General features: G+C 35.4%; 1 protein-coding gene across 7 annotated transcripts in view; it reads right to left on the bottom strand.

The window, feature by feature from the left end:
* The window catches only part of TTC7B (tetratricopeptide repeat domain 7B), a 310,918-nt gene that overhangs the window by 61,986 nt on the left and 234,986 nt on the right, over nucleotides 1-13,946 (bottom strand). For all 7 annotated transcript variants that reach the window (XM_031952351.1, XM_031952352.1, XM_031952354.1 and 4 more), the window contains one exon: nucleotides 7,800-8,002. In XM_031952351.1, coding sequence (XP_031808211.1) covers nucleotides 7,800-8,002 — 203 coding nt within the window. The remainder of the gene's footprint in view (nucleotides 1-7,799; nucleotides 8,003-13,946) is intronic.

Raw genomic sequence — 13,946 nt, 5'->3', positions numbered from 1 at the left:
TTACGATTTGTTCATTACCAGAAAGATGCAGATTGTTTCCATCAAACCTATTAAGAAATTATTGAAGTTTCAAAGTCACTATCCTGGCACCCAAAAATATTCAGTGAACTAAGCTAAATGAGGAGAAGATCAGAAAACCTGGAAGGGACAAAGGGATCTTAAATATCACCTCACATTCCATGCAGGAATCTCATCTTCAATCCATCTGAAAATCAGTCCTCAGGCTTTTGTTTTCACACTCCATTGGAACTAAAAAAATTAGGGCCTATGAATTTTCAAATTTAGCATTTACATTATCAATAACAATAAAGTATACAAAGAAGGTTGATCATCTAAAGTATCTTACCCACCTTAAGAAGAAAAAAACACTTTCCCTTAATGTACAAATCATCATTTTCAAACATAAATGAAATTAAATAATGCTTCAATAATTTAAGAATGATGATTTGCAAGCCATTCTCCAACTGATAAATGGTCAAATGATATGAACAATTTTTAGATGAAGAAATTGAAACTATTTCTAGTCATATGAAAAGGTTCTCTAAATCACTATTGATCAGAGAAATGCAAATTAAAATATATCTCTGAGATACCACTATACATCTCTCAGATTGGCTAAGATGACAGGAAAAGATAATGACGAATGTTGGAGGGGATGTGAGGAAACTGGGACACTGATGCATTGTTGGTGGAGTTGTGAATGGATCCAACCATTCTGGAGAGCAATTTGAAACTATACTCAAAAAGTTATCTAACTGTGCACACCCTTTGACCTAGCAGTGTTACCAACTGGGTTTATATCCCAAAGAGATCTTAAAGGAGGGAAAGGGATCCACATGTGCAAAAAATGTTTGTGGCAGCCCTTTTTGTAATGGCCAGAAACTGGAAACCGAGTGGAGGCTCATCAACTGGAGAATGGCTGAATAAGTTGTGGTATATGAATATTATGGAATATTATTGTTCTGTAAGAAATGACCAGCAGGATGATTTCAGAAAGGCCTGGAGAGACTTACACGAATTGATGCTGAGTGAAATAAGCGGAACCAGGAGATCATTATATATGGCAACAACAAGATTATAAGATGATCAATTCTGATGCTCCTAGTTCTCTTCAACAATGAATTGATTCAGACCAGTCCCAATTATTCAGTAATGAAGAGCCATCTACACCCAGGGAGAGGACTGTGGGAACTGAGTGTGGATCACAACATAGCATTTTCACTCTTTCTGTTATTGTTCACTTGCATTTTTGTTTTCCTTTTCAGTTTTTTTTTCTTTCTAAATCTGATTTTTCTTGTGTAGCAAAATAACTGTATGGATATGTATAGATAGATAGATATAGATAGATATTGGATTTAACATATATTTTAACATGTATTAGAATATCTGTCATCTAGAGGAGGGAGTGGGGGGAAGGAGAGGAAAATTTGGAACAGAAAGTTTTGCAAGGGTCAGTGTTGAAAAATTACCCATGCATATGTTTTATAAATAAAAAGCTATTAAAAAAAATGATGATTTCCATTACTGTGGAGTCTCCCTCCACTGAGGCAGATTAAGAACCCCTCTTATACCCTAGCCTTTGTTCTTTATGAGTTATTCTGACTGAAAAAGTTGATCATCAGGCTGTAAGTTCTTTAGCAGGAAGCCTGTCACCTGCAGTGGCAAATTACTTTGGAGTCCACAAGTACTTTTCTTATCACAATATAAACTGTTATTTCCATTTTACAAATGAGGAAACAAAGGATCAGAAAGATTAAGAGTTTTGTCTAAGTTCAGAATCTTAGTGAGTAACAGGCTTTCTCACATCAAGTGTGAGCCTCTTTACACTCAAAGCATGCTGATTCTATTACAAACTAAGACGCTGTCTTCTGTACTATATTATATTTTATTTCCCAGCCATCCTTCTCTGTTCCTACATATACAAAGAAATACTAAAACATTCTGGAAAAAAAAAGCAATCTAATTCTAACAGCATCTCAAAGCAAAAAGATGTTTCAATCATACATCATTACTTTAATTATGTCTATGCTTTAATCACTATATGTAAGAGAAGGGATCAATGACAATCTTTTTAAGACTGGCTGAATCTCTCAAGCATTACCTTTTCCTCTCATCTCAATCACTGTGTATGTACTTTGGGGTGTGATACTGGCTCTCTAACAATTATAATGAGCAAAATCTGGAGAGATGTTCAGGGAAACATTCCCTTGATGTGCTCTGTGAAAGGCTCTCCATTGATTTTATGTTGTTTATTTCCACCAATAGAAAACAAATTGGAAAACACTGTGCCAACTACAGAAAAATCAGACATAAGCAATTTTGTCTAAGAATCATAACTAAATGCTCCAGAGGAAAATTAAACAGATGGATTTTTTTGAATAAATAAAAAGGAGAGGGAAGAAAGGGAAGGAGAAGAGAGAAAAAGAATGAACAAAGCTTTGGAGTTCAGCAGCACAATGTAGGACAGGTTAAACCAAGAAAAAAAATTCGCCTCTATTATTCAGTTTTAACTCTCCTACCACATTTAGGTTTATCTATAAGTAAAAGGGGAAGTACTTTCACAAAGTAAACAAGGCCTTGCAACTAGAAGTCAACTGAAAAAAAAAAGCTTCAACTTTAGATATCTCTTTGAAACTGAATTTTGAAAACCACCCAATGGCCCTTCATTTTTCCTAGGAAAGCCATCTATTTGGTTATACTTTCATGGTTATTTCTTGATCAACCTTTAAAACTGTTAAATGAATTTAAAGACACTGTATCATTTTATATATATACTATATATGTATATGTAAAGAATACTGTATCATATGTATTACAGATTTCTCCTTTCAAATTCTTTACTACTATATCACAGATATCTTTCAATATTTCATAATCAATTGTTTTATTCAAATACTTTGCTAGTTTCTTCTTCAGAAATTTGTCAATAGTATGCTTAATCTTCTTAGAATGTTAACATCATTACTTAACATTAAATAATATTTATCAAATTACTATCCATTGGTGTTACTAGAGACATATCACAATAATTCACTATGAAGCAAAGACAGAAAAAAAAAGATTAAGGAAAACAAAAAATACTAATAGGACCAAATCATGGATCCTTTAAAGCCTGAAGGTATGTAGATGTAAATATGTCTTCTCATTTCAATAATAAAAGGGCTCCAAAGCATTCCTATATACAGAAATAATGCAAAATACCCTCATGAACCACATTCACTTTCACAAATCTTTCAAGGTTAACTTATTCTCATTTCTAAATATTTCTCTTTATGTCTTAATTTTTCTTATATTTCCATTTTCACTAGAATTTACTAACTCAAAGAGCTGTTAACTCTACTTTTTCTTTGAATGATGATCTCCCAGTTTCAGTTTATTCTATAAGACGAGTAGGGAATGCCTGGCCCACAGGCCGCATAAAACCAGCAAAATTATTTGCTAACACGACCATGAGCTGAGAGTTAGATACAACCACCTCCCACTGCTTAAGTTGATAATTTTGTATTGCTTGTGAATGATGTTATAAATATCCAACATAAATATTTGCCCTTGGCAGGAAAAAAGTAGACTGACTTGGGAACTTTGACTTTCCAGTAGATAAATCATAGCTCAGTAATTTTACTTTCTCAATTTTATCTATTAGAAATAACAGAAATAACACTGACATTGTCTAATTCTCATTTTCCTTATGTTCCTCTATTGCATTTGTCTCTTAGTTTTTCACATTCCAGAACCAATCCTTCCTCATAAACCAGATTGAGTTTATTCTATACAATTGCTGTGATTTACCAATTACTATCAGGGACTTGGAGACAGAGGTTTTAAAATACAACATGTAAATTTTGTAAATTTATGCAAAATAAACTAATATATGTCTAAGATTTCCTAGGAGAAAATAATCTGTTTGTTGTACATTATCAGGCACTAATTTCCTACACTTTTTTTTTTTTCATTCTGCCTTGTCTCTTCCAAACAGTATAGACACTGTTTTATCAGACTAATAACTCTCTTTTTGTTTCTTTCTCTCTGAAATCAAACATATACCAAGGCAAAAGACCAAGTATCAGTTAATATTTTATAGCTAAAGACAGTAATTAACCAGCAATTTAGAGTTCTGTTTATCTTCCTTATGTCAAGTTAAGAACATCTGTAAGACTTAAGCTTTATTAAAATCGGTCCTCATGACACAATAAAAATATTTACATTCATGCAAATATTTATATTTCACATACAGTGTACTATGCAATAAAGACTAAATTCATTCCATATTTTCATGTACTTACTTTTTTATCTAAGATAACAAATGAATACCTTTCATAATACACATGCAAAGAGAGCTCTTTCTGAGCTGGATCTTGTTCTCCTGCTTGGAGAGTCCTTGGGTAGAGGACCATTTCACAAAAGGCCCCAGCCCTACTTATTTCTTTCTCAGATCAAGTCATTCTCCATTATGCTCTGCCTCCTCACCTACAACCTTGCCCTCTGAGTGGTGTCTATCTTACTACCTTCTATCCTCTTACCAGCTTCCTAGCTTTCCTTTATGTGCTAAATCTTCATCTTTAATCTTGTTCTGCTGGACCCTAGGTTTCTATGAGACACTCCTACAAATTCCTTAAAATCACTACCTGATCACAATGACTCCAAGCTCTAAAGTTCATCCTAATTTGGGGAGGGTTTCTTCTTTCCTATTTTCTTGAACGACCTTACAGAGAGGCAAAATAAACTCTATGCATTCTCCAAGTTTTCAGAGAGGGGCAAGGATAAGGGACTAGAGGGTAGAAGGAGAAAAACATATGCTCTAATGAGCTCAATTTCCCCTTGAGAACATTTATGTTCTAAGTATTTCTCAACCACAAAGACAATGGTAGAAATGGTGTGAATTAAACACTCTTTGCTACCAGGTTTACTGTTGGCTAAAATCCTCTCAGAATTCTGGGGATCGTACTGCAAATACTTTCCTGGGCCAAAATCAAGGGAGCATATAACCCATCTTTCCTTATTTACAAATAAACCAAGAAAAAAATTTCCATGCAATCCTTCAAGTTTTATATTGGTTTCCTAAGCTGAGGTCTCTAAAATTAAGAAACCTTATGTTTCAAAAATCTTTCTCAAATGCAATAAATATTCAAAGAGTTCACAGTGTCAAGGGACTAAATTTAACTACAATTCACTTAGCTCTTGGACATCTCATGATGGCTAAGTCAAAGATTACAGGGGAACACGGTGGGGGAATATCTTGAAAAAATCTTCTACAGGGCAAAATCTGAGAAGAGTTACTATCTTACGTAGTCTGGAGAGTACCCCAAAATTAAAGCCACTAATTTCCAACAGACTCAGAAGGAAAATCCCCAAATGGTGATCTGTAGAGTCCATTCCACACAGCTTTCCTGTTTTAGGTCCACCACCTGCTTCTGCCAGAAAATGAAGCTTCTGGCATTTGTCTGGGAGCTCATATATCTTGAAAAGCTGCAAAGGTGAAACATAAAACTTTCCCTTTGCAATTCTCCTATTTGATCTTTTGTCTCATATGTTCTCCTTAGGGATGTATGAGAAATACTTCTCTGAATAATTCATAAGTACCTAGGCAGAAACTCACTTATCCTTCTGAATAAAAAGGTTGGGTACAAGAAGCTGATTATAGCTGTTCTGAATGCTCTGGTATCTTAAAGGGCTTTATAAAAATTCCCCTTATGATAGTGAAACAAAAATTAATAGTCACCTAATACTTTTAATCAAACAAGCCACAGGTAATAATATTAAATTAAATTACTTATAAAGCAGCAGAGATATGTTAAGGGAAGTTTAAAAGATAAAAAATATGCTATCATATAAATTTTGGTTTGAAAAAATTTCTTATTTTTTTTAAGTTTTCCCATTTTAAAAATGGAAGATAATATTGATCACTTTAAAGTACAGTGAGAACTAATCAACTAATAAAAACTATAAAATTTTGAAAGTTCCTCTCATGAAAGTTTTTCATTATTTATTACAGATAGAATCATAAGGTTTTAGAGATGACAGGGACCTGAAAGTTCATTAACTCCAATCTTTTTTTTTTTTTTTTTTTTGCACACCAGAAAACTGGGGACCAAAAAGGAAGGTAGTTAGCCAAAATCACCAGTGAAAGCAGAGTGGGATTTGGACTCAGAGAAAGCAGGTCAGTCTGCCATTTACTACTTTGTGATCTTGGGAAAGTCATCTAACTCTTTGGGTCTCAGTTTCCTTATCTGTAAAATTAGGGAGGCTGGATTAGAAAACCTCTCAGACCCGTTTCAATTCAAAATTTATGAAGGTACAATATATGTCATAACAGAGACTTGAACTTATCTCCTGGTTACTAACTACCCCAGGGTTCTTTCTACCACACCAGCCCCTTCTGATTGACAGCTTGGAAGAGCTAGGACCAGTGAGCTGATGATATCAAAGGCATCTAAGTAACATTATAGAACTTCTTTAGCTTATATTGGAAAAGCCACAGATGTTAAAAGAGAAATAGTTTGGCCTCTGGTCCTGGCACGCATATTAAATGAAAGAATAATATATTTTCACAAAATGGCATATAGCTCTATCTTCATATAAATAGACACGTGTGTATTTTATGTGTGTGTGTGTGTGTGTGTGTATAAATGTATACAGCATATATATGTATATGTATATACATGCACACATACACACTCCCTCCCCCCGCCCAAAAAAATGATTCTGACTTTTGGGCATATCAGTTATTCTCAATAATTGTTTAATTAGGTTCAATTTCAGAATTTCATTAAAAAAGTATTTGACACATAGGAAGTATTCAGTAAATGTTTTAAATGACCAACTAGAAAGGACTAATACTTACATTTATTTAAAGTTTGAGGTTTTCAAAGAACTTTTCTCCCAAAAACCCTTTGAGGTAGGTCAAATGACTTTTCCAAGGAACAGAAGTAACTCAATCTACTCCCCTTCCTGGAAGTATTCAATTCCAAAACCATCCAAAATTATGACATATGTTGTGGACATGATAGAGTGGTGGATAATTCCCCAAAGAATCAGGTTCCCAAATAACTCCTGAGGTTTCAGAGAGGAAGGAAAATAGGCCCAGTGAAGCTAACCTTGACCTATGGCTCAAATTCCCTGAAGAGGATAGTCTAAGTGAAATAATAAGCCTGTCACTTGCAACAACTCATGATCAAAGTGGAAAATGGGTTCTTTCCAGATTACCTACTTACCTTTAACTTTGGTAATTCTTAGATGGTTAAAAAGTCCACACCATTTCATCATAACCCACAATTCTACCTCCACAGTGAAAGGAGAAAAGTAATAATATCATCAATGGAACTGTCTGTCCCTTTGTGTGTGTGGGGGTGGGGGTTGGGGGTGGGGTGGTAATGTCCCTCATTTGTCAAAGACTCAAAAAGGTGAATGGTATGAGACAAGATGGTGGCCTGGGTGTACTTAAGATGTAGACCTGAATGCCCAGGAATTTCTCCAGAATAGCTACTATATGGCAACAAAAGTGTTGGAAATTCCTCAAAGGTAAAGCAATAACACAGAAAGTTTAAGAACAAGAAATTCTTTCTCTTTCTAGTTGAAGTTAAAAATTCAAACTTATATACATATGACAACTGCAGCTGCTTATAAAGCTGAAATCCCTTACTTTTCAGATTCTTTGAGTTGGCAGAGAGAACCCAAAGCCCACAGCAATTCAATTCATAGAATCTCCTCTTTTAAAGAGACAGGAACTCCCAAGTGCTCGTGAGGTGAGCCCCAGCCCCAGGCCCAGCCCCAGCCTCAGGAGGCCATGAGCCCAGACTCACCAGTCTCTGCATGCTCTTCACGTGCGTGGGGCTGATGGACAAGGCCTCTTCATACCAGCGCCTGGCCTCGTCGATGTTTCCCCGGAGCTCAGAGACCTGGCCCCGCATGTAGAGGACGTTGTGAGACATGGGGAAGAGGTTGGCTGCTTCCTGGGTGCAGGCTGTCGCTTCCGCGGGCTTGCCAATCCCGATGTAGACCTCGGCTGGGAGGAGAAGAACACAAGCAGGATGGGACACATCAACGCAGCTCTTCTGCCCCACACCTTACACTGGTGGGTAGGTTTTGATTTCCCACTAGGGAACTAGGCAGCTTCCTATTGGAAGCAACCCATCTGGAACAGGAACAACGCAGGGCCCTAACTCAACCAAAGTCCTCAAAGGGAACCTGGATGTTAGTGTTATTTACTCTGCCTATTAATTCAGTCAAAAAAAAAAAAAACAAAACACACATCTGTGGCAGACATTTGTAGAGATTGAAAAGTGCTTCCTCATGATGGTCAGGGAAAATTAGGAAGGTTCAGGTCCCTGCCCCCTGAGGAGGACAACTACCACTCTGGCTTTTGGCAGTATCATCTCAGAAAGGACATGGCCTTGTGGACCACTGGGTTGTGTCTCTGTCAGATTTCTTATGGCAGAGCAAGTGCAAAGGGCCCGATCACAGCAGGAATTCAAGTGAATTAAACTCAATTCAATTAAACAAATATTTACTCAACTTCTACTATGTTCAAGGAACTTAAAGTGACTTAACCCTCAGGCCTATTTTATAATTTTGAAGCTAAAAAGCTTCAGTAGCAAACTTCTGTCTTACATCCTTGTAAGTCCCTCTCCCCATCAGAGAATGTTCTTTCATACTTTACCAAGGAAAATGATGCCTTAGACCATAAGCTCCTCACAAATTTATACCCCCAAACCTTATGACATCACCCCCTTCCCTCCTCCTCTATTTAATCTCTGATTAAGAAGTAGCCCTTCCAAACAATAAACTGGGAAAACATTTTTACAATCAAAGGTTCTGATAAAGGCCTCATTTCCAAAATATATAGAGAATTGACTCCAATTTATAAGAAATCAAGACATTCTCCAATTGATAAATGGTCAAAGGATATGAATAGACAATTCTCAGACAAAGAAATTGAAACTATTTCTAGCCATATGAAAAGATGCTCCAAGTCATTATTAATCAGAGAAATGCAAATTAAGACAACTCTGAGATACCTCTACACACCTGTCAGATTGGCTAGAATGACAGGGAAAGATAATGCAGAATGTTGGAGGGGATATGGGAAAACAGGGACACTAATATATTGTCGGTGGAATTGTGAATACATCCAGCCATTCTGGAGAGCAATTTGGAACTATGCTCCAAAAGTTATCAAACTCTGTTTCTACTGGGCTTATATCCCAAAGAGATCTTAAAGAAGGGAAAGGGGCCTGTATGTGCAAGAATGTTTTTCCAGATTTCTTTGTAGTGGCCAGAAACTGGAAACTGAGTAGATGCCCCTCAGTTGGAGAATGGCTGAATAAATTGTGGTATATGAATATTATGGAATATTACTGTTTGGTAAGAAATGACCAACAGGATGATTTCAGAAAGGCCTGGAGAGACTTACACGAACTGATGCTGAGTGAAATGAGCAGGACCAGGAGATCATTATATACTTCAACAACAATACCATACAATGATCAATTCTGATGGACCTGGTCATCTTCAACAATGAGATGAACCAAATTAGCTCCAATAGAGCAGTAATGAATTGAACCAGTTACACCCAGTGAAAGAACTCTGGGAGATGACTATGAACTATTACACAGAATTCCCAATCTCTATTTTTGTCCACCTGCATTTTTGATTTCCTTCACAGGCTAATGGTACATTATTTCAAAGTCCGATTCTTTTTGTACATCAAAATAACTGTTAGGATATGTATGGTTATATTGTATTTAATTTATACTTTAACATACTTAATATGTATTGGTCAACTTGCCATCGGAGAGAGGGGATAGGGGAAGGAGAGAAAAAATTGGAACAAAAGGTTTGGCAATTGTCAATGCTGTAAAATTACCCATGCATATAACTTGTAAATAAAAAGCTATAATTTAAAAAAAAAAAAAAGAAAAGAAAGAAAAGAAATAGCCCTTCTCATCAAGACTCACCTCTCTCAATTTGGTCCCATCTCTTCCTTTTTTTTGCCAACAAACTGCCATCTGTAATCATCCCCCCACTTCACCAATCTCTTCCTATAGAAGTTTTTCTCTGAATTCTGCAAACATGCATATGCCTCACCTATAATTAATCCTCTATCTAATACACAAAGCTCTCCTTCCCATGCTCTCATTCATTTCTCAACCCCTTGAATTTGGCTTCCAAACTCAAATCACACAATTGACCTTGCTCTCTTCAAATTTACCAATGATCTCTTAACTGCTGATTAGATAATCTTTTCTAAATTCTAATCTTTTTACTTCTAGCTACATTTGACATTTTTAGCTACTCTCTCCTTTAGTTTTGCATGATACTGATTTTAACTATTCTCATTCATTCTCATTCTCTCTCTCTCTCTCTCTCTCTCTCTCTCTCTCTCTCTCTCTCTCCCTCTCCATATCATGTACCCCAAGTGGGGTGCTCTTCAAGTTTCTGTCCTGAATATTCTTTTTTCCTCTCTTTATACTCTTTCTCTTGTTGATTTCATTAGCTTTCATGGGTTAATTATCATCTCTATATAGATGAACAGGTTTATATTTCCAATTCAAGTCTCTACCCTGAACTAATTGCATGTTCAAACTATATATTACAGAGATATCTGAAACTCATCATGTTCAAAACAGAACTTACTCTCTTTTCCCCAAACATCTTTCCTCTGAACTTAACTATTTCTATGAAGGTCATACCATCTTTTCCAGTCTTCCAGCTTCACAACCTTAGCCATTTCCCTCACCTTTTCATTATTTTATCCCACATAACTAATTAGTTGCAAAACTGTCATTTCAACTTCCACAAAATCTCCGCATCACTTCCCTTCTCAGTAGCCTCACAGCCATAAATTTACTAAAGGACCCCCTTTACTTCTCACAGAGACAACTGCAATGGTCACCTAACTATATTTTTGCCACCTGCCTCTTTCCATTCTAATGCATTCTCTCACACAACTTCTACCAAATCACTATGTCCCTCAATAAACAGTAGTTATTGTAGAGGGCAGAAACTATTGAGTTGATGCCCTGTGGTCAGGAGTGCCGAGCACTTGAGGCTAACTACTGATTGGACAATACTTGGAAAATGGCCCTTTCCACTATCCCTGCTGGCTCAATGACTGGTGTATAGAGGATTGTAGGAGGGACAAGGGGGTGGAGTAAGACTAGCCAGGGTCACACTTGGGTGGTAGATGAGGAAGAAGGTGGTTGTGCAGATTCTGTTTCCATCCTGTTCAATCCTGCGTCTAAGACCTCAAGAATAAAGGCTAAAGACCTTTGCTTATCCTGACTCTGGTTGATTCTGAGGTATCTGGGGTGCTAGCGCAGTCGTCACAAGTTACCCCCTTCAGCTTTCCAAAGAAGCATGCCTATTGGTGGCCTGGATCTGATTCTGTTAAACTAGGAAGAAGGCAATTATTTCCTCAGACTACTTGGTACTTCCACAGGAACTGTGCCTGAAAATAGAACTCAGATATTTTTGGTTGTAGTCATGGATCACTACAAGTGAACCACACAGTATGGGATTGCTGCCATTTTGCTTGTTCTTCTGTTTTATAATGACGTAAATCTCAAATTGGATTTGGAGTAGCCTCTGTCTTCCCTGTCAGGAAATGGGGGATGTGGCTGATGATCATAGGTGACCTGAACCCAGGGAATTTGGGTTCTAGGCTACGGATACCATTTATATTGTAAATCACTAGAGTATACTCCACAACAAAGGAAAATGTGGAGATTCTGTGGGTATTTCCACTTAGAAATGTAATAAAATTTTTATTTTAAGTACTTTTGATAGTCTTCGTAACACTTATTGCATATCTTGATTTTCTTAAATCAATAAACAACAAATCTGTGAATGACAAGAAATTTATGGAGCAGTTTAAGGCTTTGTAAAATATTTCCTATACTTATTATCTCAACTAAAGTTTAATGTTTTCTTACCATTATGAACTTTATATTTACAACCATGAGTATTTCCTTTTAGGAAAAGTAGAGATGATTGCATATATATAGCTTGATTTTATTTTTTAAAAGTTTATATAAAAGAAGACCTAATAGAGCCCACAAAGATCCAGGCTACCAGACTGTAGAGGACAGAGTAGTCAGTCAGTCCATAAATATCTCATAACCACCTACTACAGGCTCTAGGGAAAAGAAAGATAAAAGACAATCTGTGCTCTAAAGGAATTCACAATCAATGGGGGAGATAATATGCAAATAACTATGTGCCAACAACCCATAACAGGATAAATAGGAAATAATAAAGGAAATAATAAATATAATAATATTTATTTTATAATTTATATATTAGTATATATTTTATAATATTTATAATTTATAAAAATTTATAATATATTTAATATCTAATAATTTAATGTATCTAATATGTAATAATATATTAACATTTATAATAGTTTATTATAATAAAAAATTTTAAATAAATAATAAACTAATAAAGGAAATAATAAAGTATAATTAAGAAGGATCAGAAAAAGCTTGTAGAATGTAGAATTTAACTAGGACTTGAAGGAAGCTAAAGAAGATAGAAGCCAGGAGGTGGAGATAAGGAGAGACAACATTCCATAACAGGGCAGCATCTTTCAAGCCAACCACGATGGATCCAAGATAGAAGGGAAAAAAATAACCTGCACCAAGTCCACAACTTCAAACCAAAGGAAATGAAAGTATTTACTCTCAGAGTTCTAAAGTCCCCTTTTACATGGGCAAACTTGCTGCTTTTGGTGATCTATTGTTGTGTAAAGAATACTTAGACACAATTTTCCTGCTTCCCAACTACTTTGCACTTAACATATAGTAAAGATATCCTTCATTCACAATTCTGCTGAAAATGATATTCCAGGGAAGATGGTATTTGTAGCAAAGTCTGAACCTTACTCATACATGAATATCTACTTTCTACCGATCAGTCAACCAAAGTCTAGTATAGATCTATAAAACTGATTGCAGGGGTAACATAAATCAAACAGCAGTTTGATTTAAGCAGTCTCAGTTCTATACATTTAATTGATCATTTAAAAAAAGGTATATATTAAAGTTAACTCTGTAACTTGCAACACAATCCTGGTTTGCCTGGGCTTCCCAATAAACTTCTTCAACTAATTTTTGTGTATCTTCAACTTGTTTCTTCAATGGTGTTTTCTGTGTTTGGGGTAGGGGGGTACTGCTAGTATACCTTCTTAATTACCCCCTCAACTTTTCTACCACCCCCAAAAAACCTTCCTTTAAAAGAATTAAATACAAATAAAAAATTTCATACATAGATCATGTATTAAAATATATGTGTCACTTGACATTTCTGTTTTATAGAAAGTGGACTACCACACATTTTACACATTCTATAGTAGAATTTCTTTTTTGAATGGAATTTCTTTATCTCTATTGGGTTTTATTGATAACATAAAGAAAGGCCGATGATTTTTGTAGATTTTATAAGCTATTACTTTGCAATGACAGGTTATTGCTTCAACAAATTTTTCGGCTAAATTTAAGGTTCTCTCAGTAAATCACTAAGTCATTTATAAAAATGGTTATTTTTGTTTCTTGTGTCTATGTTTATTCCCTCAATTTATTTGTTTTCTTGTTGCCAGGTATAACATTTCTAGAACTTTGTCAAATAATAATAGTGATAGTAGATATATTTGCTTTTCCCCTAACCTTATAATATATGGGAAAATTTTGTAGTCTCCAGCATTTTTGCTAATTTTTATGCAGACATTATTTGTCATATTAAGTAACCCTAATAAGTGATGTTTACCATATTATTCTTGTATTATTTCATTTTTTTTTAAATTTGAGGCTTTGTATTTATCAAAAGCCCTTTCTGATTCTACTAACATAACCAAGTAACTTTAAAACTGTTTTTGTTATTTATATGGTCTATAATGCTTACATTTTATTTATTTATTGAATCAATCCTGTTTTCTGGGTAAAAAAAAT

The sequence above is a fragment of the Sarcophilus harrisii genome, chromosome 2 (genome assembly GCF_902635505.1).
Source record: "Sarcophilus harrisii chromosome 2, mSarHar1.11, whole genome shotgun sequence".
In the NCBI taxonomy this organism is placed as follows: Eukaryota; Metazoa; Chordata; class Mammalia; order Dasyuromorphia; family Dasyuridae; genus Sarcophilus; species Sarcophilus harrisii.
This window is presented reverse-complemented; position numbering and strand designations above follow the sequence as displayed.